At 41.3% G+C, this 27,371-nt stretch overlaps 2 protein-coding genes across 2 annotated transcripts; one reads left to right on the plus strand and one right to left on the minus strand.

Moving 5' to 3' along the window:
- Window positions 1-7,504: 7,504 nt before the first annotated feature.
- Window positions 7,505-22,423, plus strand: Hr4 (Hormone receptor 4). The gene is given in 7 exon segments (XM_070288512.1): window positions 7,505-8,812; window positions 13,619-16,616; window positions 16,693-16,841; window positions 16,998-18,428; window positions 18,501-18,622; window positions 18,817-19,924; window positions 19,993-22,423. Coding segments are annotated over 7 exon segments (7,668 nt in total). The 5' UTR covers window positions 7,505-7,713; the 3' UTR covers window positions 20,754-22,423.
- Window positions 22,424-24,668: 2,245 nt separating this feature from the next.
- Window positions 24,669-26,113, minus strand: PIG-K (Phosphatidylinositol glycan anchor biosynthesis class K). Its single transcript, XM_017174913.3, has 5 exons — window positions 25,464-26,113; window positions 25,282-25,399; window positions 25,114-25,224; window positions 24,895-25,055; window positions 24,669-24,827 (listed from the first exon to the last, which is right to left on the minus strand). Exons 1-5 carry the CDS (start codon window positions 26,045-26,047, stop codon window positions 24,740-24,742), a joined length of 1,062 nt encoding a protein of 353 aa, XP_017030402.1. The 5' UTR covers window positions 26,048-26,113; the 3' UTR covers window positions 24,669-24,739.
- Window positions 26,114-27,371: the final 1,258 nt, after the last annotated feature.

A 27,371-nucleotide genomic window follows, 5' to 3' on the forward strand; every position in this document is an offset into this window, starting at 1 on the left:
TTTATTAAGTTTTTTCATCAAGTAAATGGTTGCAAAAACTATCTTTTTATATTTTTCATCAAGTAAATTGTTGCTAAAAATATTTCCTTATATTTTAAATATATTTAATTTATATTTAATATATTATAATTATTATTTAACCATAATTTACTGATCTTTGCTAACCAATTTCTCTATTTCTATATCTTTGCAGTTCTTAGAGGGAATGACGCAGGCATTTCTTTTGCAGCGTTGGACTTTCGTTTTATAAGGTGAGTTCTTCTAGTTTTTATTGTTTTTATTTATTTAAAAAGGTTAAATTAGGACTGATTTATGGCCAAAAGACAGGGCCTAAGATGGCTAGAATTTATGGCCAATAGAGGGAAAGGGATGAAGTGGGGTCAGTCAGTCAGTCAGTCAATATGCTCCACAGGTGCATTGCTCGTTCGCGCCCTGCTATGGTTATATCGTATTTAATATGTATGTATATATATATATATATCTAGAGCTAGAGCTGATATATATGTGACCCAGAAACATTATGCGAGTAGAACAGCAACCGAAACAGAAACAAACAAAACAACAGCCAGCAGTGGCAGTGGCAGAATATTGTCAGCATTTTTTTTGTTTTTCCTCTTTTTTTTTGCACTTTTCCAGACAGACTTCACACTCACCACCCGCACTCAGCCCTCTCTCCACCTCTCTCTCTCTCTCTTCTTGTTGGCTTCTCATGAACTTTTCGTTCACTTGACATTCGTTTCAACAATATGTTTGCCCAATTAAGTTAAGTTTGTTTTCCAAATAATAAAACTCATAATAATCTAGGAAAATTGCTGAAATGAAGTTCGGGAAAATATTATTGGAAAAATCTAGAGTTTTTGTAAAGTGCCAAAGTACCATTAACTTTGCCCTCAATAATTCTCAAAAAAAAAAATAGGAAAAATAGGAAAAATACAGCCCAAATAACTAAAACTTTTCTTGCTGCATACAAGTTCTCTTTCTCCCTCTCTTTTAGCTATCTCTCTCTCCCTCTCTCTCTCTCTCTCTCTCCATGTCTGTCCCTTACTCACTCTCTAACGTCTGTTGCAATGGTGGCGTATACGTAATCTTGTTGTTTGCTTCGCCGCTGCTGACTGCCTGCCTGCCTGCTGCTGTTTTTGTTCACTGTTTTTGTTGTTGTTTTTATTGTTTTTATTGTTTTTGTTGCTGCCCAGATTGCAGTTGGGGTTTTTATGCAAATGGCGTTCAAGGATTTCTGTGTGAAAGTTGTTGAACCTGATGACTGGCAATTAGAGCTATAACACTTGTGGATACCGTTAGTAAAGACCGACAAGTATTTTGGACCTTTGGAATATACATATGTATATAGAAGGGAGATATAAGATATAAAATGGATATAAGACATGAAATATGTATAAGATACAAGGATCTATCTTGTTTCTAATAAGATATTGTTGTGTTTTTTAATTAATTTTAATTTTTTTCTGAATGGCCTTGTTAAGTTTCTTTACTAATATCAAAAATGAAATGAAATGAAAAGTTGTCCCTAAAAACCATGGAAAGTTCGCTCAAAAAGTTGTGGCATACAATTTTTTTTTATAATTCCCAACTGGTTCTGACATTGAAGTGACAATGAAGTGAAGGCCTTAGGTTTAAATTTAGAAGAAAAAAAAGATTTTTTATGAATATAAAATATTAAAACCGCACCCAAAAAAATAATAAACCAAAGTTCTAATTAACAAAAAAAATTATTTACTTATAAACTAAATACTAAAAACTTTAAACTTTGAGCTAAATTTCTTGCTAATTGGCAAAAGCAGAAGCTGAAATAAATGAAACAAAGTGCGTCATTTGGGGCGAGATGCAATATAATGAAAGAAATAATAGAGAAAAGGAGTCCATGATGATTTTCTACTGTCTCTCTTTTTGCCCTGCCAAAGCATATTTGCCGGGCTTTATATCTCTATGACAACTTGGCTAACAAGGTGGCATTATGGTGGCCACTCCTCCCTCCCTCCCCTTTCAACTTGCAATTGGCCTGGCCCAAAGTCGATTCCTGTAAATAATATTGCATAGAAAGTGCACGCAATAGCGCGAATGCCAAACAAATAAACAAAGTACATACACCATATATATACATATATCAGGTATATATGCTATACACGCCACACGCTATATGTATGCTATATGCATTTCCAATATCAGCCAAGGATATTCGCCAGCGCTAAGTCCACATGACCTTCTAAAGTTGGTTGACTCGGCCGATGCCTGCGTCTGCAAAGCGCAACCGAAAATTTGCAGGAGAGCTTCGAGAGGGGTTCTCTAGGGGTTTCTCTAGGGTACTATCAAAGGGTTTAGGGGGGTTTAATAGGTGCTAGGGCGGCGGCATATATATTTATTTAATTTTTTTTTTTTTAATAATTTGTGTGCAGTTTCTAGTTTTTTTTGGGGAGTGCTAAAAAAGTGCCTATGATGCAAGACAAGTGAGACACTGGGACACAGAGAGTGTGAGAAACAGAGAGAGAGAAAGAGAGAGAGAGAGAAAAACACACAGAGAAAGAGTGGCATTAAAGCTTGCCAGAGAGCAGGTGAGAAAAGCCATGTGCACTTGATGTTGGCAGTGGCCAAAAGCCAAGAGCAACAGCCAAAACTGCAGCAACATCATTTGCAACATTAGAGGCAACATAACAGAAACTATAAAAAGCTACAAATTGGCAAACATAACAGCAACTTTGAAGCATAACTTAACATTAGAATATAACAGCCACCTAACGGTCACTTTTGAGGTAAAAAAAAGGAATTAAAAACAATAACTAATGGTTACATTAGTAAAATAGATCAAGAGCAGGCTTTAGTTTTAATTTTAAATAGTAAAAAAAATTAAATATATAAAAAAATTACGAAAATATTTAAACAGTTGAAGCTACTGTTAACCAAAAATATTTAAAAAATATTTATATAAATAAATTTAGACCAAAAAAGACATTAAAAATAAACAAAAAAGACATAAATTAATAACATAAGCCAAAAATAACAATAGAATTTATTTATTACCCTTAATTTTATATAGTAAAAATTAAAAATTTAAAAAAAAACAAAACTAAACGAATTATAAATATAAATAAATTAAAAACATTAGCCACTAAATGATGCACTTGTCCACATAACCTGGCCAACACACAAATAGTTAGCATCAAAAAAAGAAAAACATCAAGAAATCTGTCAATGAAAACATTTATGAAATAAACACTTGACAGAACACTGCAAAAATAAGGTGATGAATAATAAGAGTAAGCTTTTTGAGAGTTCAGCCAGGAAAACCCACATAATAACAAACTATGTTATGTTGTTGTTGCTGCTGCTGCTGCCAATGTTGCAGCACGCCGCTCGCTTCGGTTTCATTTTCGATATGTGCTTCGATTTGTGTGTTAGTTGGGTTTTTTTTTTCTTCTTCGGTCTTTGGCTCCGGCTCTGGATTTGGCTTTGGCTTTGGCTTTGGCCTCCTCTCTCTCTTGCCTCGTCGCTTCTCTTCTCTTTGCTGCTCAAGCTCTCGGCGACAGTTCTCAGTGCTCACAACACACACACACACACACACTCACACTCACAACTTGCTGCACTCGATGCACTCGGTGCTCGGTGCTCGATTCTCGTTGGGTTCTCTCGGCTTTTCTGCTTGACAATTTCGCTACGCGGCTGTTTTGGTGGCTGCCAGTTGCACATTTCCGTTATATCCGCCAGGCAGCAGTAGCAGCAGCCACGGCGCACACAGGGCGTATGTGTAATATTTGCCACAAGAACGCCCAGAAATCGAAATTGAAATTTACAAAAATTCCCAAAAAAAAAATCATAACTAAAACTAAACTTGAAATAAACAAAATTATTAATAAATAAAATCTCAAAAAATTAAAAATAAGATAATAAATAAATAAATAAAGCAAGTGCAGTGCTGCCCAGAGCTCTCTGCCAACGGCAACTGCGACGTCGACTTGAACAGCGACGACGGTAACGGTGGCTTTGTTTTGGCTTCAGTTTTGGCCCAGCAGCTTTGACTTCAGTTCGATTCGTGATTCCCCGTGGTCTGCAGCCCCAAAAAACGCGCAAAACCTAAAGAAAATTCAAGAAAATACAAGAAAAACCTAAGATTAATTAAAACAATTAAAACGATAATAACATAAAATTAAATATAAAATACTATAAAGATAAGGGTCAAAATATTCTGTATTTACAATGAAAAACTAAATTTTTTTGAAGTGAGTGGAGAGATGTGGCTAGAATTGTGTCATTAAATCGGGGTGGAGGGTGGCAGATCCCCGGCAAGCACACTCAAACCCTAAAAAAAAAACAACAAAACCGAAAACCCCAAAGAAACCAACAACTACAACAACTAAAAGAGAGCCCCAAAGACGTCACGCCAAAAACAACAACCAGCAATGCCTGGCCCGGCTTTGTGGTCCGGTGAGTGTGCAAAAAAACAAAAAACAAAAAAAAAACGTAAAAAACCAAAAAAGAGATCTTATTGAGAGCAGCTAGCTCTCTCTCTCTCTCTTGAGATCGGTCTCCCTCTCTGCCTCTTTGGCTCTCTTGCAATTGCAAGTTGCACATTTCCGCATGCTATCTCCCTTTAGCGCCAGCGAGATCCATGAATCAAGAACCCCGGCAGCAGCAACAACAAATAACTTTCACTTTAGCAGTGCAATAAGAAGAGAAAGAGAGCGAAGAGTGTGTGTGTGTGTGGGAGAGGGAGAGGGAGAGAGGGTAAGGGAGAGCTGACCAAAGGCTTCCTGGCATTGCAACTTGCAGCAATAGCAACAGCAACAACAAATGTGTTAAGACCTGATTGCAATTGTTGTTGCTGCTCATTATAAAGTCGTAAGCCATTTACGTTATATGCATTACGTACTGCTTACGTTTGATGTGTGTGCGAGTGCGAGGCAAAATGTCAGTGAGCAATAAGGAAATGAAATGTGCGCCAAACAATTATTGTTGTTGCTATTGCTTTTGTCGCTGCTGTTGTTGTTGTTGCTGCTCTTGCTGCTGTTGCTTTTGCTGGCAGCATTTGCAAGCAATGCGAGTTGAAATCGAAAGTGCTTTCAGACAATGGTCAACGAACGTACGGAAAGGGCATTAGGCATTAGAGAAAGATTTGTCAGCGTTGTTGTGCGCGTTGTAGGTTGGTTGCTGGTGTGTGGGTGCAATGCAAAATTCGTATGCTACGCGGTAAATAAGTAAATAAATAAGTAAAAATAATGAAATAGATAAATAAATATGTACAATAAGTGAGCGACACAAAACGTGATTTCGCAATTCCGTGGCACTGCATCTGGAGTGAAACGCTTCTCCGGTTGTCCAGTTGGTGTCCGTTTTAAAGCTGTCCGTTGTCCGTTATATGTTGTCCGTTGTCCGTCAAATGCTGTTTCTTTCTTACTTGTATTAAGAAAAATAGGGAATAATCCTGCTATTATTATTAATTTTGTTTTTTTGATTATTAATTTTTATAAGCTAATGTTTAATGGGTAAAACAAAGGTCTAAAACTAAAACAAATTGTAATACTTGAATATGTATTCTTTATTCAAAAAAAAATTACATGTTAAGCAGGACTTCCGTTAAATACCTATTCTTTAGTTTTTTATTCCTTTGTCAACTTGGTCCACTTCACTTGCCATTTTGTCCATTTCTCCATAACTACTGTTTTTGCTTCCACCGCTGTTGCTTTGCTTTTGCCTGTGGTTTTCCTTAGCTTTACTGTTGTTGCCTTTGCTTTGCTTTTGCTTTTCCTTCGCTCGACGTTGCGCAATCGCTTGTCATTGTCCATTGTTGTGAGTTGCTCTAATTCGAGCTAACTTTTACCACACACACACGTACACTCTCACATTGATCGTAGAACTTTCGATCTGAACTCCAGGGGCAGAAAGAGATAGCGAGAGAGGGAGCAAGATGGTACTGCAAGCAGCAGGAAGCAACAATCTATGCTGCAAGTGCTGCAGCTCTCTCTCTTTCTCTCTCCCACTCTGCCGCTCTCTCCGGCATAGAGCTTTCGCTCATAACTACCCCCTTCCATTACTCCCCATTTTTCAGCCATTTTTCACCCAGTTTCCCCTTATTTAGCCAGACCCTCCCCGCTATTTTTGACAACCCCCCCTTCCAACCATTTGTTAAAAGTGCAATGGCAATGTGGCACAGTTTTGCTGCTGCAAAAAAAGAAAAGGAAAACCGGAAGGGGGTGGCCAGATGGGAGTTGCCTTTATTATTTGTTGTTTTCCTTGTCAAAGAAAGCTTTTCACCCCCTCGTACTAGGCCCTTCAATGTGGCAACATGCAACTTCTAACTGCATTTGATTGCATGTGTGTGTATTTGTGTGGGAGAAAAGGAAAATGGAGTAAACGAGAGGCAGCTAGCATTAGAATTTAACTTGTCGGCTGCCAGAGGGAGTGCGGCGAGACAGATGGAGAGAGAGAGAGAGAGCATAACTATGACGTTGCGTGAGTGCGCTTTTCTAGTTGTTGTTATTTTTTTCTTTTTTTTATTGTTACGTTTTGTCTATTGGTTTTCATTTTCGTTCGCTGCCGACGTCGCTGCTGCTGCTTCTAAGCAGCCCGATCGCGCTAGAGAGAGCGAGCAGGCTAGCGCGAGAGGGACAGAGAGGGTGGCGGCTGCGGCGGTGGCAGAGACAGAGAGAGGGAGTCCACGCCTGCGCTGCCAGACGAAGCCAAAGCTAACGGCGGCGACGACAACGCCGACGCCGCTGCCGATGCCTACGTCGACGCCAGCAGCGGCAGCGTGTCGGTGGCTGCTGCTTTCTTTCGCTCGCTTACTCCTTTCATTTCACTTTATTTCGTTCGCATGCACGCACGTTCACCGCGGAGCAACAAACGTGTACCATCGACAAATCAAAGAACCAAATAAAACGAGCAACAACAACAACAACAAAAAGCATTAACTATATAATTTATACACATATAAAGCCGGCAGCAACAGTAGCAGCAACAACTGTTTGTTTTGCGGCTTGTTGTTGTTGCTTCGCGGCCGCCTCGCTTTTTTGTTGTTTTTCAAAAGTTGTGTTTTTTTTTTGGACGCGGAAGAGAAGCTTCTTCGGTGCGGTTTGAAACAAAAAATCGAAACGAATTTTTTTAATGTTTGTGTTATAGTTACAAAAAACAAAAATAAAAAGAAAAAAACAACAACAAATAAATATTAGATTTAGCCAAGAATCGAAAAGAAAGAAAGAAAGCCTAAAGAGTGGTATGTGCCCCCTAGTTTTGACCCAGTCCCCAAAACCATAAAAAAAAACACACACAAAAAATAAAATAAAAAATACAAACAAGATTATTAAATCTTAAATATGAAATAAAATTTTAAATAAATAATAAAGAAAGCCAGCCAGAAACACACAACATCCTCCCACACTCGCTCATCTCAAAACTCAAAATCAAAATCTCAAAAAAGAAATCTCAAAATAAACTCAAAATCGTTCATCTTCTGCATTTTTTTCAAGTGCTTCTTTTTAAGTTCAATAATAATTTGGCAATGGACGCAGACTTCTTCTTCTATTAAACAAAAACTAAATAATTATTGTGTGAAATTTTCAAAAAAAAAAAAAAAAAAAAACAACAAAGTAGAAAACTAAAAAACAGTGTTTAAAAAAATGCTAGAAAATGTGGACTTGTAGGGGCAAAAAGCTACCAATGATGGCCCTGGATTCGTTTGTGTACCTGCCCACCTAGGATCGAGCCCAAATGAATGCCAACCAGCCGCTGATCCTTGAGCCGAAGGAAGCGGTGGCAGCAGCAGCAGCTGGCGAGGATTCCTGCCTGTGTGGTGGACCCAGCGAAGCCACCTCGCTGAATGGCCACGAGGAGCAGCGGTTGCTGTTGAATGGCCATGGCCATCATGACAGTGGCAGTGATCCTCGCGAAGATCAGCTGACCATTATCAAGACGCCGTTAAACAAGACGCTGCTTAAGAAGTGCAACAACAACAACAGCAGCAGCAGCAATAACAACACCAACAACACCAATGGCAGCAGCAGTCACATCAACAGTTTGAATAACAATAACAATAATAATAATAATATTAAGCTAAACTCAAGCGCCAGCAGCCACGATGTTGATTCCGGTTTGGCAGCAGCAGCAGCAGCAGCAGCGGCAGGCGGAAATAGCAATAGCAATAATAATGAGCAGCAAGAACCATTTCCGAATGATCGCCACCATCATATCTACCATCATCACCATCATCACTACCATCACCATCATGGTGAAGCCAACACCACGGCCGAGGAGGATGCAGCTGCAGCAGCAGCAGCAGATGCTGCGGATAATCCACCATCAAATGCTTCAAAGGCAAAGACAGCTTCTAGTAAGGCTGATGCTGATGCTGAGGCCGATGAAGATGCCGATGATGTTGTTGATGATGATGATGATGATGATGTCGTCGTCCCTGAAGATGGCCAACAGCCGCCGACAGGCACATCATCTAGCTCCGGCTGCACGGATTTAAGCCACATCAAAGGGGAGTCACAGGATAATGACAATATTCGACTGAAAACAGTAGGAGCAGGATCATCATCATCATCATCATCAGCAGGAGCAGGAGTAGCTACCACTTCGTTGTGCAACAATTCCGGAGGCAACAAGTGCAACAAGTGCAATTCCCATAATAACAATAGCAATTGCAACAATAATAATAATACAATTAGTAACAACAACAACAACAACAATAATAATAGTAGCAATAATAACAACAACAACAACAACAATACGAACAACAACAACAATATCCATTACAACAATTACAATAACTATTATAAGAAAAAGTCTCGTATGCCGCCCATTTGCCGTTAGTATTGCATTATCCCATTTAAATATTATACATACTATATATATATTATATAATATATAACCATTATAATAACCTAGAACCCCCCACCCCCCTCAATAAGATAAACGCAACGCCCCCCTCTTCCCCAAGCACTACCACTCATTTTCGCAAAGAAAAAACAAACCCCAAAAAAAAACGAAAAACCCAATTCCAATTCCAAATTTCAGCATCACCCAACAACAAAATTGGCAAAGAAAATTGAAAGAAAAACTATATATATATATATCACAACCTTCCCCCTAACAACAATCAACAACAAAATTCCAACAACAACAACACCAAAGAAAACTTACAACAACAAAAAAAAAACACCAACAACTTTTGGAATGCATGCAACTTGGACTCAGACTCTGACTCTGCGGCAGCGGGGCAGAGACCGGCCAAGTCTAGATGCTTCCTGAACGAGAGTCACAGTACAAATGACAATACCAACAACAAATCTAAATTCAAAGCAAGAACAACAACAACAAAATAAAAACAAAAAGCCAAAAACAAACCAGAAACACACCACAGAAAACACACACAAAAGCAAAAGCAAATGCAAATCAACAACAATCGGCAAAGACAACTTTTTGTTTTTATCTAAAAAAAATTTTTGAGAAATCGGCAAAGACAAGAAAAAACTAAAATTATGACATCAATAGGTAAATTTTTGTGACAAATAATATTTAAAAAATAAAATATTTGAAAAAACCCACTAACCCTAGATAATTAGAGATACCCAATGCACACACGCACCCACATACCCCCAAAAGCTCTACAATTTAACTCACCCAAGTACCAAGTACTAAACTAACCCTTAAAAAAATATATAAAAATTATTTAAAATTACTTGAAATTAATATAAAAACATGAATTAGTATATTTAAAACTTATATTTTTGGGTATACTATTATTATGAACTCTAGAAGTCAGTGTAGCTACGATATACATCCATAAATTATAGTCAACTTTTTTGATATTGATTCCTTCTTCGATCTTTATTAAATCTACCTTAAAATGCTGATTATTCAGTTAAGATTAGATGCTATCGTAATCGTAAATTGTGGCTTGTTTTTGTTTGCCTCTCGAATGCAGTTCTCTGTTGATCTCTAGCCACCAGGTGACAGATACAGATACAGATACATAGATACACATTAGGCACAGGTGACTTCTACATATATACCTACATATGTCTCTCTATCTGAACTCTCTAGTCTATGTATACAGTTGCGTGTGCACGCGCCTACACACAGACTCTAACAACAACAAAAAAAAAGAGGAAAGATATAGACGCATACGCATGGTTTTTATTGTTTAGAATAATCTTGCGCTTGATAATGAAAATAGGTCAAATTTTAAAAATACACACACAAACGACATTGTCGTCGTCGAATGCGTACGAGCACCCGAGCACGAGTACGAGATCTCCCAGAGAACTTCGTTCGGTTCGGCCCGATGACGATCCGAATCCGAGCCGAGTGGAGAGAGAGAGATCGGTATTAGATAGATATAGATAGAAACGGGGGGAGGGAGATCGGTTCGGAAAGGGAATATATATATATGGCCATTGGGGCATTGGAAATGGGAATCCAAATGGAGATAGAGAACTCGTTGCTGGGCCAACGCACCAAGTGACCGAATTGGTCCGGAGAAAGGGAGAGATATAGAACTTTAGAAATGAACGAAAGTTCAGCTGTTGTTTGTAGCCTACACAGAAATGAAAGTCTATAACTATATTGATATGAAATATATAAAATAGTTTACAAGAAATTTCATTTCTTAAAGTAAGGAAAAATGAAGTATTATATAGAAGATCATTTAGAGAACTTTTACATGATTATTCAGATATATATTTCCTCTATCTTTAAGATATATTTTATAAGACTTTAATTTCATTTTTAAATTTTCTCAAAAGAAAGGAAATAATGCTTAAAAATTAAATAATAAACTGGAAAATAAATCATATTCATTTTTGTGTAGAAAAATATTAAAAACTATGTTTTTTTAACTTTTTAAATTATATTCACAATATTTTTCATGGGTCTATATGTTCTTTTTACTAAAAAATATTAAAAACAAAAATCCTAAAACTAAAAAATAAATCAATTTAATTTTTTTTAATCTTTTCCTATAGAAAAAATAAAAAAAAACTATGGTTTTTAACTCTTTAAATTGTAATTAAAATTTTTCTCTTTGGTTTCTAAGTAATTTTTAGTAAATAATGCTAAAAAATAAAATATAGAACTGGAAAATAAACCACTTTAATTATTTTAAAATCGTTTTTAAAAAGAAAATTCTACAAAACTTTGATCTTCAATTTTGTAAATTATTTTATTAATATTTTACTTTGTTCTTTAACTCTTTAAATTGTTTTCTCAATATTTCTTTTTAAGCTAAATGTTCTTTTTTTAGTTTTTATTTAAATTTTATAATCCCTTCATTGAAAGCATTAATTTGTTTCTACACAAAAAAAACAACCCTAGAAACACTTGGCAGATATTTATTGATCGTAAACAAAAACTAGAACCAATAAAGACCACAACTTTTGGATCGAAAAGTGACCTATTTCCAAGGGAAAGACTTCGAGCCAGCATTTATCACATTAATCTTGGCCTAGTGCTGCCGCTGATCGATCGATGTCGTGTAATTAAGCCAAATTTCTCGAATCTCGTGGATCCGTATCTTGGCCCATTCGTTTTGGCCAATTCTTTGACTTCTTTTGCCCGCGCTTTAACCAGTTTTATTTGCTTTTTTTTGAGCTTGGCTCTAGCTCCGTGGGGAAGTAAATGCAAATTCATTGGCTATTTGTTTATATTCCATCAGCGCAAATCGATGCAAAAACAAAGCCTAGTTCCGACAAAAATAAAAAATAAAAATAAAAGACAAAAGCAGAAACTTCCGCAACAAATTTATGCAAACTTATTTATAAAAACTATACAATTTATGTCGAAGATTCATAGGTTAAGAATTTCTCAGGCTAAGGAAAATCATTTGGTATTAGATTTTATTATCAAATGAATTTTTAAAAAATAAGTTAATTAATTACAAGAAAAAAAAAACTGGAAAATAAATCAGTTTAATTGTATTTAAATCGTTTAAATTGAAAAATCTTATAGAGCAATCATTGAGCAAAGTTTAGACCCTAAAGTAAGCATAATAAATTTTGAAAATCATCATTTAAAATATATTTTAATTGTAATTTAATTCTAATTTTATACCCTTGCAGTGTATTCTAATTTAAGTCAAAAGCTTAAAAGCCAATGAAGGAATCATTTCCCACCCTATAAACCATATATATTCTTGATCAGCATTAACAGGCGCATCTTTCTAGATATGTCTGACAAAAAAAAAATTTTTTTAATTTTTTTCAAAATTTGATAAGGGGTTACATCGTTAAAATTTGGAAAAATTATTAAAAAAATTTATTTTTTCAAAAATTAAGAGATTTGTTAACCTAAGAAAAACTAGCATAGCAAAGTTTACCGAATTGAATTTGATGCTTTTTTGACTGAGTTATGATATTTTTAAATTTTAATTTGTCCAAAAAAATGTTTCATATAATAAAATAATTACATAATAAAATAATTACATAATAAAGGTGTAAAAACTTTTTAAATATTTTAAGATGTTAAATAAACTATGCAGATTTGTTAATCTATTAAAAATGAACATTAAAAAGCTTGCCATATATAAATTAATGGAGTTTTGGCTGAGTTATGAATAATTTTTTAAGCTGCAAGGGTATATTTTTTATTTTATTTCGAATATATACATATATATTTATATATATATTATTTATAATATATATTTTATATTTAATTTGGATTATTATTTTAGTTAGAAAACATTCGCAAGTTTGAAGGATGATTAAATTGTGAAAGAATGCTTATAGTCTTCAATAGTGATTGAGAAAGTCCTTTAGGGATCACATTTCTTGTCGTATTAATTAATTTATATAATTAATTAATATATAAAATATACTTTTACATTATTTTCATTTCCTAAAATGCCTCTAGAGTCTGACCTTAGATCTAGAAGCTGCCTATATATATTTTATTTTTGCTGGAATAATTAAAGAATTTTAATAATATTTATAATGAAGAATATTTTCTTATAATATTATTCATAATTATCTTAAAAATGAGAGATTAATTCTTTCTGAAATTCAGACATGAATTCATCTAGGGAATTTAGAGATAAAAAACTTCTTGGAAATTGTATATCAATGGTTTAATATATATTTCTTAATGGATTAATATTAATATTAATATTAATATTATTAATATATTAAAAGTTAGCTTTGGGGAATTTGGAAACCCACTTGAACTGCAAAACATATATGTACATATAAAGGTACCTAGGCTTAGCCAGATTTCTCTAGACTTTCCTACTAAGCCTGAAGGAATTATTTAGTGATATGACACTGATTTTATGACACTGACTTTTATTGAATAAAATTATTAATAGTTAATTAATTATTTAATTTCAAGATCTCTTTGGAGATCTATTTGGGATAATCTCTCAATTATATAGGGGTAATATTCCCATCCTAATGTCCTTGATAACTAAATCCTATCTCTTGCTTCTTTTATTATGTATCCCCGTTTAGGAATTATGACACTGACTTTTATAGAATAATATTATTAATAATTATTTAATTTCAAGATCTCTTTAGAGATCTCTCAACTATATAGGGGGAGTACTCCCATTCTAATGTCCTTGATAACTAAATCCAATCTCTCTCTCTCTCTCTCGCTTTTATTATTATTTATCCCCGTTTAGGAATTATGACACTGAGCCGTGGCCCGTACAGCGAGCTCGATAAAATGAGCCTTTTTCAAGACCTCAAACTCAAACGGCGGAAAATCGATTCGCGATGCAGCAGTGACGGCGAGTCCATTGCGGACACGTCCACCTCGTCGCCGGATCTGCTGGCGCCCATGTCGCCCAAGCTTTGCGACAGCGGCAGCTCCACGGTGGTAGGTGGTCCAGGTGGTGCCGGAGGTGGTGGTGGTGTGGTGGCAACATCTGGATCTGGTGTGGGATCCGGACTAGGTTCCATGCCCCTGCCCATGGCCCTGCCCTTGCCCCTGCCTTTGCCACTGCCCCTAAATGCGTCCTCGCCGGCGGTTACCGTTTCCTTGGCGGCAGTGGTGGCAGCCGTGGCGGAAACGGGTGGAGGAGGAGGAGCAGGAGGAGGAGGTGGAGCAAGTGGAGGTGGAACCGGTGGAGGAGCAAGTACAGCGGTTTCCACATCATCGACAACAGCAGCGGTGGCCACCTCATCGACATCCTCCACAACACTCTCCTCCGCCTCATCATCCACATCATCCGCCTCCTCATCATCATCATCCTCATCATCCAGCACATCGCCCACTGCTGGAGCGGGGGCGGGAAGTGCAACAGCTGGTACTGGAAGTGGAATTGGAGCCTCCTCCACATGTCCCGCCAGCAGCAGCAGCAGTAGCAGTAGCACCAACAGCAGTGGCAAGAACCACATCAAGCAGGAGCCACATCAGGCGGAGATCCATTCCTCCAGCAGTGCGATCTCAGCGGCAGCGGCCTCCACGGTGATGTCACCGCCACCGGCGCAACAGCAGCAGCAGCAACAGCAGACAGAGCCAACGGCCTCTGAGGGTAGAACAGGAGCTGGATCTGCACCTGGCATGGGAGGCCAGGAACATCAAAACAATAATGGCAGCAACGCTAGCAATGGCGGCAGCGGCAGCAGTCGAGCCTCGCCCGATTCCCTCGAGGAGAAGCCATCAACGACGACGACAACAACGGCGGCTTCAACGACGGTGGTGCCCACCAACGGTGTGGTGTCCTCCGTGTCCAGTGGTAGCACCAGCGCCAAGCTGAGCGAGGCGGGCATGAGTGTGATACGTTCGGTGAAGGAGGAGCGATTGCTCAGTGTGTCCACCAAGATGTTGGCCTTCCAAAGGGAACAGGAATCCAAAGCAGCGGCGGCGGCAGCAGCAGCAGCAGCAGCGGCGGCGGCGGCGGCAGCAGCGGGACATGTGACAGTGCTAGTGACGCCCTCAAGGATCAAGTCAGAGCCACCGCCGCCCATAGCCTCGCCCTCCTCCACCTCCAGCACGCTGAGGGAAAGGGAGCGAGAACGAGAGCGAGAAAGGGAAAGGGAGCGAGATCGTGATCGCGATCGTGACCGTGACCGGGATCGGGATCGGGAGCGAGAGCAATCCATTAGCTCTTCCCAGCAGCATTTGAGTCGCGTCTCCGCCAGCCCACCATCGCATGGTAGCCTGGGACAGTCGGCCATTGTCCAGACACACCATCTCCATCAGCAGCTCACCCAGCCGCTGACGCTGCGCAAGAGCAGCCCGCCCACAGAGCATCTGCTTAGCCAGTCCATGCAGCATCTTACCCAACAGCAGCAGCTACATTTGCATCATCTGCTGGGACAGCAACAGCAGCAGCATCAGCAACAGCAGCAGCAACAGCAGCAGCAGCAGCAACACTCGCCGCACTCCTTGGTGCGCGTGAAGAAGGAGCCCAATCAGGTGGGTCAGCGTCACCTGTCGCCGCATCACCAGCAGCATCAGCAACAGCAGCAGCAACATCTCCACCAGCAGCAGCATAATCTTCACCAGCAGCAACACAATCTCCACCAACAGCAGCAGCAGCAGCATCAACAGCAGCAGCAGCAGCCCCAGGCCCTGGCCCTGATGCATCCCGCCTCGCTGGCGCTGAGAAACAGCAACCGGGATGCGGCCATTCTGTTTCGGGTGAAGAGCGAGGTGCACCAACAGGTGGCCGCCGGTTTGCCGCATTTAATGCAATCCGCTGGTGGAGCAGCAGCAGCAGCAGCTGCCGCTGTGGCCGCCCAACGGATGGTATGCTTCAGCAATGCCCGGATCAATGGAGTGAAGCCGGAGGTTATTGGCGGACCACTGGGCAACCTAAGGCCTGTCTCCGTTTCCGGTGGCGGTGGCAATGGCAGCGGTGGAAATGGTGGAAACGGTGGAAATGGCGGTATACCAGGTGGTGGATCCGTCCAATGCCCATCGCCGCATCCCTCCAGCAGCTCATCCTCGTCGCAACTATCGCCGCAAACGCCCTCACAGACGCCGCCAAGGGGCACGCCCACAGTGATTATGGGTGAAAGTTGTGGCGTTCGCACCATGGTCTGGGGCTATGAGCCGCCACCGCCATCGGTGGCGCAACAGCAGCAGCAGCAGCAGCATCCAGGACAGCATCCGCAACAGCAGTCGCCGCATCACCAGCATACGCAGCAGCAGCAACAATCGCAGCAACAGCAACAGCAGCAGCAACAGCAACAACACTGCCTATCCTCGCCCTCGGCGGGTTCATTAACGCCCAGCTCCTCCGGTGGCGGTTCGGTATCCGGCGCGGGCACGCCCTCATCCGTGACGCCGCAAAACAATGAGGAGGCCGCCCAGCTGTTGCTCTCCCTGGGCCAGACCCGCATCCAGGATATGCGAGCCCGGCCGCATCCCTTTCGCACGCCCCATGCCCTCAATATGGAGCGCCTGTGGGCGGGTGACTACTCCCAGCTGCCGCCTGGCCAGCTGCAGGCACTGAATCTCAGTGCCCAGCAGCAACAGTGGGGGAGCTCCAACTCCACGGGCTTGGGTGGTGGTGGGACCCTTGCCGGTGCACTGGGCGGACGCGGCGGTGTAGGCGGTGGCCTAGAGGCGCCGCATGAGCCCACGGACGAGGATGAGCAGCCGCTGGTGTGCATGATCTGTGAGGATAAGGCCACCGGCCTTCACTATGGCATCATCACGTGCGAAGGGTGAGTGTTGTTATTTTGGATTCAAAAATCCCAATTCCCTGGAGTATGTATATATTTTCTATATTTTTCTGATCAGGTGCAAGGGCTTCTTCAAGCGGACGGTGCAGAACAGGCGTGTCTACACCTGCGTGGCGGATGGAACCTGCGAGATAACCAAAGCACAGCGCAACCGTTGTCAGTATTGTCGATTTAAGAAGTGCATCGAGCAGGGCATGGTGCTGCAAGGTGAGTGGTTAAGGTTGCTCCCTCAAAACTTCTATTGGAAACCTTGATAATATTGGTTTCTTTTAATAATCTTTGATAATCCATAATCCCTTTTCCATGATCCATGATCCATAATCCTTAAACCCTTCCTACTCTCTCTCTCTCTCTTCCCCCCAGCTGTTCGCGAGGATCGCATGCCTGGCGGTCGCAACAGCGGCGCCGTCTACAATCTGTACAAGGTAAAGTACAAGAAGCACAAGAAGACCAACCAGAAGCAGCAGCAGCAGCAAGCGCAGCAGCAGCACCAGCAACAGCAGCAGGCGCAGCAGCAACACCAGCAGCAGCAGCAACAGCAGCATCAGCAGCTGCATTCGCCACTGCATCATCTGCATCATCAGGGTCATCAGGTGGTGGGTCACCAAGTGGGTCACCATCCGCAGCAGCAGCATCATCCGCAGCTATCGCCGCATCACCTGCTCTCGCCACAGCAACAGCAACTGGCAGCAGCCGTTGCAGCAGCAGCCCAACAACAACAGCAGCAGCAGCAACAACAGCAGCAGCAGCAGCAGCAGCAGGCCAAGCTGATGGACATGAAACCCATGTTCCTGGGTCCCGTGCTCAAGCCAGAGCTGTTGCAGGCGCCACCGATACATAGTCCGGCGCAACAGCAGCAGCAGACGTCGCCGCATCTCCAGCTGAGCTCCCCGCACCAGCAGCAGCAGCAACAGCAGCAACATCATCCGAATCATCACCAGCAAACCAGTGGAGGTGGCGGCGGTGGAGCTGGCTCTGGAGGAGGAGGAGGAGGCGTGGCCGGTGGTGGAGGCAATGCTGCCGCCCAGTTGCCGCCGCATCTGGTGAATGGAACCATACTGAAAACAGCACTAACCAATCCCAGCGAGATTGTGCATCTGCGGCATCGCCTGGACTCGGCGGTTAGCTCATCGAAGGATCGCCAGATCTCCTATGAGCACGCCCTTGCCATGATCCAGACCCTGATCGATTGCGATGCCATGGAGGATATTGCCACGCTGCCGCACTTCAGTGAGTTCTTGGAGGACAAGTCGGAGATCAGCGAGAAGCTGTGCAACATCGGTGACTCCATTGTGCACAAGCTGGTCTCGTGGACAAAGAAGTTGCCCTTCTATCTGGAAATACCCGTGGAGATACACACCAAACTGCTGACGGACAAGTGGCATGAGATTTTGATTCTGACCACGGCCGCCTATCAGGCGTTGCATGGCAAGCGACGCGGTGATGGTGGATCGGTGGCGGGACAAGCAGCGATAACTGGTACTGGCAGCAGTAGGCACGGTTCGCCGGCATCAACGCCGTTGGCCACGACACCGACCACAACGCCACTGCCATCGCCCGCCCAGCCGCTGCACAAGGATGATCCGGAGTTTGTCAGCGAGGTGAACTCGCATCTAAGTACGCTGCAGACCTGCCTCACCACGCTGATGGGTCAGCCCATTGCCATGGAGCAGCTGAAGCTGGACGTTGGTCATATGGTGGACAAGATGACCCAGATTACCATCATGTTTCGGCGCATCAAGCTCAAGATGGAGGAGTATGTTTGCCTCAAGGTCTACATATTGCTGAACAAAGGTACGTGCTCCGATTTCACCCCGTAACTCAGTGCTCATGTTATACCCGTTTTTGTTCCGTTTGTAAATCCAGCAGAAGTGGAACTGGAGAGCATCCAGGAGCGGTACGTTCAGGTGCTGCGCTCTTATTTGCAGAACTCGTCACCGCAGAATCCGCAGGCGAGGCTCAGCGAGCTGTTATCCCACATACCAGAGGTGCGTATTAAGGATTTATGATACTTTAGGGAAGATTTATCGATATTTAAAGCGATAAATCCGATAAGTGGCTTGATAAATATGATAAATTACATTCTCTCTATATATATAGAAATAGATATAGATCCCTTGATCCCTAACTAATCCTTGTATTCCGATACTTCCATTTGGCTTTTCGCTTACCTAACTTGCAGATCCAGGCCGCCGCCAGTTTGCTGCTCGAGAGCAAGATGTTCTATGTGCCCTTCGTGCTAAACTCGGCGAGCATAAGGTAGCAGATGCTTGAGCACGGCCTGCTGCCCACTGCCCACCATCACCAGCCAGGAGGAGGAGGAGGAGGAGCAACAACGCCAGGACCCGAAACCATACCAGAGCGACAGCAGCAGCAGCAGCAGCAGCAGGAGCGGCAGCTGGAGCGGCGCAGGAGCAGGCAACAGCAGCATCAACTGCTGCGTGATTTGCCCAAAATCAAGATTGAGATTGGGGCCCAGGAGCAGGACCAAGAGGAGGAGCAGCAGCAGGAGGAGGAGCAACAGCAGTCACGATCCACATCCACGTCCATTTTAAAGACTTCACTGCTAAGCGGAGCAGCAGCCACCTTGGCCACCTTGACGGCGGCTGCCGAGCAGATAGCCCGCTCCTCCTCTTCCTCCTCCTCATCCGCGGACACTGCCAGGGATTATTCCAGTAGCAGTGGAAGCAGCAATAGCCACACTCCGGCGGCGGGCAAGGCATCAAACCATCATGGCAGCAGCAACAGTTTAGAAGAGAGCAAAAGACTTGAGCATCAACAGCAGCAACCACAACAGCAGCAGCAGCAGCAACAATATACATCAATTCTACACACGGCCTTAATGTCACAGCGCTCCATGTCCGCAGGAGGAGCCACAGCACCTGCAACAACAACAACAGCAACGACGACGGCAGCCACCACCACATCGCCCACGCCGGCGCATGTGCTCAAGACGGCGGTGACTTTGGCCAGTCTCAGTGAGATAGCCACGGCGCGTCAACAGCAGCAGCAGCAGCAGCAATTGCTGGCAATGCAACAGCAGCAGCAGCAGCAGCAACAGAAAATGCCCCGAAGGATAATCAACTTTGGCAGCAGCTCGGCCACAAAAGGTATGGGAGTGGGAGCAGCAACAGCAGCAGGAGCAGGAGCTGGATCCGGAGCAGGACTCGGAACAGGACTAAGCTTGATGGCAGCCAGCAAGCAAATGCCAGCGGCAATGCCAGCACAGAGCCGGCAAAATCGCCAAATGAATTTGGGTCAAAATCATGGCCAAAATCTGTTGGCGAATGGTAAGCAAAAAGAATTGTGAGCCCTGTTGTTAGAGATAACCACAGTTCCTGTTCCTTTGCCATGCCAGCAGCAAGGACAACCGGCAACAGTAGCAGCAACAGTAGCAGCAGCAAGCAACGCCTGCTTAATGGCAACTGTTGCAGAACCAACAAGATCAGCAACAATGCCAGCAACATGAGCAACATGAGCAACATGGTCAACATACAGACCCAAACTGATGAGCTGGAGTTGCCACTGGCCTTAGCTTCACACACTGCCACACTCTCAACGACATCTTCATCAACAACATCTGCATCAACATCAATAACATCGCTAAGAACATTAAGCACATGCAACATTTCATTTGAAACACAAGCAACACAACAACAACAACAACAATGGACTGCCGTGTCGCCGAAGGAGCCAGCTGGAGCTGGAACGACACAAACACAAGCAACATTAGCACCACAACAACAACAACAACAACAACAACAACAACTTCAACAACAACAACAACCAGAACAAGAACCACTGCCACAGTCACAGTCACTGCCACAGCCAGCAATGCAACAAGCAACAACCAATATCAATATGAGAATCAAGAGAACTACAACAACAACAACAACACTACAACAACAACAACATACCAGCAACAACAATAATAATTATAATAATCTTAATGCCGCCACTGCCAGATCCAACTCGAACGCCTCAAACTCCTCAACCGCATTCAATCCCAATTCAAATCCCAATTCAAATCGAAATCAAAATCCTTCCCCCACACCTCCTGCCACCACCTCAGCTTCTGTTACTGTAGTTGTGTTCAAAACAATGTTACCTGATGACTGAATTATTTTAGAATCGTACACCTAGAGAGCATGTTTTATGATTATTAATTACCACTTACGATTTACGGATTACGATTTACAATTTACGATATATATATGATTACGATAAACGATATAGAACTAGATCATGTACAATTGCGATACATGCGATACATACATATATATATACATGCGATTTTTGTATAATTATGGATATCATTATCTATTAACTATTCATTAGTTTATTGTCTTATCGATTATTACTATTATTACTATTAACTATACTATTATTACTATTACTACATGCATAATGTAGAGCCTAATTGATCTATCGTGTATTTTAGTTTTGTCTTAATTGTTGGAACACCCTGTACCATATCCCATATAAACACATACATACATACGCCACACACACACAACTCACACCCCTCACAATAACTAGGAAGCTAGGTAACTATGAGAGAGCGAAGTTAAACAATTTTTAAATGCAAAATATATGTAAAATCATGTCATATGTTTTTTTTTTTTTGAGCAGTTGAAGTGTTAACATGAGTAAGGCGTACGATTAAATGAGTATGGAGTAGCGAGTAATGAGTAGGGAGTAACGAGTAACGAGTAACGAGTAGCGAGTATATGTAATGTAGCCACAATGCCACACACAGCTAATAGCAAGCATTTAGGATGCGTGCATATGTCAGTTATCTATTCTATTCTATTCTTTTTTTTTTTTTTTTTGGTATTAACTTTAAATGTATGTAAACTATAGGCCTATATATATAGTATATATATTATGTGTAACGAAGGAGAGAGAAGGAGCTGGAAATGCGACCACACCAAGTATAATTAGTAACCGTTTTCTGGAATTTGGAAACTGGAAACAGAGGCAGTGAGAGAAAGAGATAGAGTGGGAGGGAGTGAGGGAAGAGAGTGTTTAGAGCAATTTGTGGAAAACGGGAAACGGAAGTAGCGCTGGGACTGCCAGAGATCATCATCAAGCCTTTATTGGTTCGAACTTCGCTCGCAACTCTTGCAGATTTATACTGTTTAGAAACTGTTAGTTAATAAAAATCCCCCTCACACATGTTAAATACATAAATACACTCACACACATACACACTAGCTATATATATATACAACACATATATGTATAAGACATGGGGGAGCATGAGAAGAACTCGACAACATCAACTGCATCTTAGAAACACACGCATTTCCCAACCAATTATAAGAATGCGAGGAAGGATCTGCAAGGATCTTCAAGGATCTGTGAGGAGGGACGAGGCGGGGTAGCGTTCACACACACACACACACACACAGCACGCTCACACATACTGTTTACACACTATATACCTAATTTAAGGACGCATAATCACATACTACACATTAATTACGCATAGTACATACAACAAAAACAAAAAACAAGTAAACTTTCTTAAGAAATGAAAAACAAAAATGGAAACAAAAAACAAAGCTAAGAGAAAAATGAGAGAAGAAGCGCAAGAGAAAGGATTAAATATATATATATATAACTATATATATATATAATATTATATTATTTTTTTTTTAATCTAAAATCCGATTGCGCAATTGTATATCGTAATCGTGTAATCGTCGCAACCCCCCCATCCTCCCATCCCCCAAGAATACAAAATCGCCAATCGCCCATCGCCCCCCAAAAATTGGCGGTATCGATGCCCGGATTGTTATCGATAATATTATATGGTCGTAAAAAACACTACGTTTTATTTTGTAAATGTATTAATTTTGTTGATTTTTTTGCTGTCTGTATACATTTTTTTTAACAACATTTTTGAATAAATGTAATTCTTGAATATATTGCTTTTCTTTCTTGTTTTTGATTTGTTCCCCAGAAACCCAAGAGAATCCTTTGGTTTGTATATAAATTATAATAAAATATTTCATTTTATTGATTTATTTTGATTTCCTTAATTTTTTGGTTGAGAAAAATCCTTTCTAGTTTGAATTTTACATGCACTTTACATGGCTCTGGGCTGTGTCGCCACCTAACGGCTGCCCTGTAAAGTAGGCACCGGAAATTGTCCTCACACAAACACACACTCGCACAGGCAGGAAATTCATTTTATTTATGTTTTTTTTTTTAGTCTTTATTTTTGTTGTGAGTAAGCAGCAAAAACTAAATAGCCACAGGATCCTTGATCCTTTGATAAAAAACTTCCTCTCCCGCAACCGAAACCGTAAACGCCACCGGAACCGGAAGTAGCGAAACGTATGTATGCTAAAAAACCAAACACGTTTTTACACGAAGAACGAAGACGAACGAGACGAGACGAGACGAGAAAAATAAAAGCAAGAGTCTGACATCAAATTGCCTTCAAAAAAAAATGTTATTTTCGAGTTCTTTTCTTTTTTTGTCTGTAGTTTTTTTAACAAAAAAAAAGAAATAAAACAGCATAAATAATAAAAAAACATACAGTGCTATATATATATGTGTGTTTATATAAGCGAAAAGGCATAATAATCAATTAACAATAACGAAATAAAAGCAAATTCAAGCGAATATCGGTTAAGATTGAAAGCTAGCAGAGAAGGATTAACATTTTTTGTAGAGTAAAAAGGATAAATTAAAAAAAAAAAAAAGAAAAAAGGAAAAACTGGAGAGGAAAGTAATTAAAATAAACAAATATTTTTGCACAGCGTGTTATCGAATAAGTGTTAGACTTTAGATTTAAACTATAACCGAGATTCAAATCAATCAAGCCCCAAATCCCCAGTACCCTTGATTATTCATCTGATTTGATCAGATGCCGGCGGATCTTTGTCTTTGTAAATATATATACATCAAAGAGAGATAGTAAGAGAGAGGAGATCGCAAGATATAGACATTAGTTAGCTAATTTTAACGACAGAACATGAACATTCTACCAGACCCAGGCCCAGGTACCAAAAACTCACTGGAATGCTCAACTCGAATGCCCGCTTTATGAGACCCAGCTCCGCTCTTGGTTAAAACCGACTTGCATCCGTACAGACCCAACCCTCCCCCCACACACCACTCCCCCATAGTGTATAGCGTGGATGCAATATAAACTTCTTATGGTGCTTAATCTGGATCTTGATCTTGAGGACAACAACCCAAGCCTACAACTCAAATTATGGGACTGATGCAAAAAAAAACAAAAGAAAATAAAAGAAAAAACAAAAATAAGAAATAAAAAATAATAAAAAAAAAAATAAGCAAAGAAATTAAGTAAACAAATAAGAAAGAAAATGGAAGTAAAAAATGTTTATTAAAAAAAAAACCCATTAAATGTATGTATACTAAGTGTATATGTATGAAATGATTCAACAATGAATTCAACAATAATTCAAACGAAGTAGATCCTTCCATATGCTAAAAAAAATAAAAGAGAAGAATATGAAAATGGAAAACCCAGAGTAAACATAAGCAAAAAAACTCGGTTCTGAGGCCATTTGTTATTACTCTTTGAATTTGTTTACAACCCAAATTAGGAAATTGTGAAGCCCCAAAACCAAAAATATTAAAAAAAAAAAAAAAAAACAAAAAACACATAAATAAATAAATAAGAAATATAATAAAAAAAAAGAAGAAAAAAGAAACATTAAAACCAAAAATTCTAGAAATACTGTGACGTTTTTTTCGGTAGCAACTTTTATAAGTAATTTGTTTATATACATTTTTGGTTTTTGATTTGATATGAATGTTAGACGATGGATTGATTGATTGATTGATTGATTAGTGAAAGTAGTCTTTAATTTCAAAGATAAAAATGATGATAAAATGATAAAATGAAATGTTAGCAAATATATATATACATATATATATATATAAAAGAAAAGGATAAACTACAATGAGAACTAAGCCCCCATAATTGAGAATTTTTAAAGCACGATTCGAGATCACACCACATATAAATTTAATAAATTACACAATGTATTAATATAATGAAATGATGTATTTACGAATAAAATCTAATATTATCACATGAATACGAGTGTTTCTCTTTCTTATTTAAAAAATTCCGTAGGAAACTGCGGCTCAATGACAATCTTAAAAGGTTTCATCACCACCAACTCGTCCGTGGTAATAAAATCACTGCAAAGATATCAAAAATCAAGCTTAAAAACAGCTCTATTCCCAGTTTTACGTTGGGAAAACTCACTCCTCATTGGCCAGGGTCACATTTATGCGATCGGTGGAGACGCGCGTGGGTCGTATGGCCCCAAAGAAGTCCGTTATGGGCACCTTGTGTGGATCGCGGCGATACAGATCCTTGCGAACGCCCACTGTGGAGATGCACACTCGCTTGGGGCAGACTTGCAGCTGCAAAAGGAAAAAACCACCTTAGAAGAACCCTAAAAACTCAAATGTAAAAACTTACGAACTCGCCAATGGTGCGTTTGCTAAAGGGCTGAACCTTCTCGAGGAACTCCAGAGCATAGTAAGTATAGCGATCGATCATGTAGACGCCAATTGAGGGATCCACATGGTGCTGGAGAGAGGTCATAACAAATGTAAACCATGAATTAAAACATAATTCCTGCCTTACCGACAGCGAATCCTCGCCCACCAGGCTACTGGCCACCGCCAGGACATTCGGCGAGGTGAACTTCTCGTATAGGGAGGCCGCCTGGCAGGTGTCCACCATAAAGAACAGCTCGTTGTAACTGCCACAAGAAAGATTTTTGTAAGCCATTTCAGTTCAAGGATCACCAAGGTTCCCCAGCTTACCGCTTCTTCTCCCACATCTGCTGAATGCCATCGGCCAGCTCCTGGCTGGTAATCTCCTCCGAGTCCTGGAACTTTAAGAAACCATCACCACCATGACCCGTTAGATAGATCAAAACATTGCTGCCGGCATCCGAGAGCAGTTTCTTAGAGCGTGCCGTTCCATTTTGTGTGCGTCCCGTTAGCAAACGCACAAAGTTCTCTACGGTAACCTCATAGCCACGATAATCCACCTCCACATCATCGCCATAGACATTAATATGCTGATTGGCGTTATTATAAACCTGACCGGGACGCGGATTACGGGCATTGCAGGCCATATCATCGGCAATCATCAGAATGATCTGGGAGTCGGGAATGCCCAGGCGTTTCACCGATCGATAGATGGATAGGACATTGGCCACATGCCGGTAATTGAACCAGAAACGGGAGGCATCCACCAGCACAGCCCAGTTGTTGGTGTGCGTCGAGCGCTGGGCGGCGTCCACGAATCCCTCGGGCAGCACACGAGTGTCCTGCGCTGGCTGTGTCGCCGCCAAGCAGCAGCCGAACATAGCAGCCAGGATAATTGGTAATTTAGTTATCATATTGCGTGGAACTGGAAATTGTCTTCTTGAAAAACTCAAATCTCGGGGAAAAAAATGTAAACACTGAAACGCACTAACGCCTTTTTGCCGCTAACAGTCGGCTAACAGTGCGCTTAACAGTACGCTGTACGGACGCTGTATGCCTAATTAAATGATTTATTTGGCCTTTAAATAACCAAATTTAAGCCCCTTCTGGCCCAGAAAATTAATAATCCTGGGAAAACCATACTAGAAATTCAAAAAATGTCATGTTAGCAACCAACACCGCCGCCCACAAGAGCTAGGCGGTGCAGACCATGACTGAGAGGGTGGTTTGAAAGAGAGGGGGGCGGACAGAGCCGCCATGTTGATGGGCCCTATTTTCCAAGGCCTTTTTCTCCCCCTAAAAAGCCAAAATTTAACAATTTTAAACATAAAACAGTTAGTACTTGGCTAGTACGATCGATTGCAAGCGAAAAATTCAAAGCTAATCGATGAAAGATGACCAAAAAAAGCACCTGAAAATGAAGAAAATTCAAAGCGAATGACGCTGCAATGACAAAGAGCAGGCCGATAAAGAGCGAGGCAAAGGCGAAAGGCGGAGAGCGCCGCAGATGTGCCAGTGTGTGAGTGTGTCTGTGTTGAGTGGCCATAAAAGCCTTGTTTGCGTGTGGAATTTAACTGTTTTCTCGCCGTCTGCGAATTGGGGGGCACACACACAACCACACCAACCTACACGCACACACCGGCGCACCTGGGAAAATGGGGAAAATGGTGCCAAGACGGCAATGCTGGGCTTCTCTGGAAACTCTGAATTCGCCGCGATCATAGGCTCTCTGCCTCGCTCTCTCTCCATTCCATTCCACTCCCTCTTTCTCTGTCTCTTTCTCTCTCTCTCTTTTCCTCGGTCGTTCTTGGCGATTGCTAGTTTGCTGCCACAGCCGCCGCCGCTCTCTGATTCACGTGGGTTTTCATATGCCTCCATATTTGTTTTTTCTTTCTTTTGTATGTTTGTTGTTGTTGCAGTGTCGATTTTTCGATGAGCTTTTAGGCTCTGTTCCGCTTCATTCTGCCGGAAGTTTTCTTTTTATCCACATATCGCCGAATGCGCTGTGCGCCGCCATTCGCCTATCGGTGCTTCTGCTTTACCCTGGCCTTTCGTTTGCCTTGCTGCGTGGCATTTTGTCGGCGGCCATTACGTTTTCCAATTGCCTTTAGTGCAAACACACGCACACATATGCCTGCGCCACAAAGCAACTGTGCGCTGGTGTATGTGCGTGTGTATTTAAATGTGAATTTTGTATCAAAGCGCAGAGAAAAGAAACAGCGATTTCTGTTTAAAATT

This window comes from Drosophila kikkawai, chromosome X (assembly GCF_030179895.1).
Source record: "Drosophila kikkawai strain 14028-0561.14 chromosome X, DkikHiC1v2, whole genome shotgun sequence".
NCBI classification, from domain to species: domain Eukaryota; kingdom Metazoa; phylum Arthropoda; class Insecta; order Diptera; family Drosophilidae; genus Drosophila; species Drosophila kikkawai.

Excerpts from the sequence above, each read along its gene's own strand:
- PIG-K (XM_017174913.3), bottom strand. The coding sequence starts at position 26,047 with ATGATAACTAAATTACCAATTATCCTGGCTGCTATGTTCGGCTGCTGC. Across the intron at positions 25,056-25,113 it reads AACGCACCATTGGCGAGTTC|CTGCAAGTCTGCCCCAAGCG; the intron begins GTAAGTTTTTAC and ends TTCCTTTTGCAG. Across the intron at positions 24,828-24,894 it reads GTGACCCTGGCCAATGAGGA|TGATTTTATTACCACGGACG; the intron begins GTGAGTTTTCCC and ends ATATCTTTGCAG.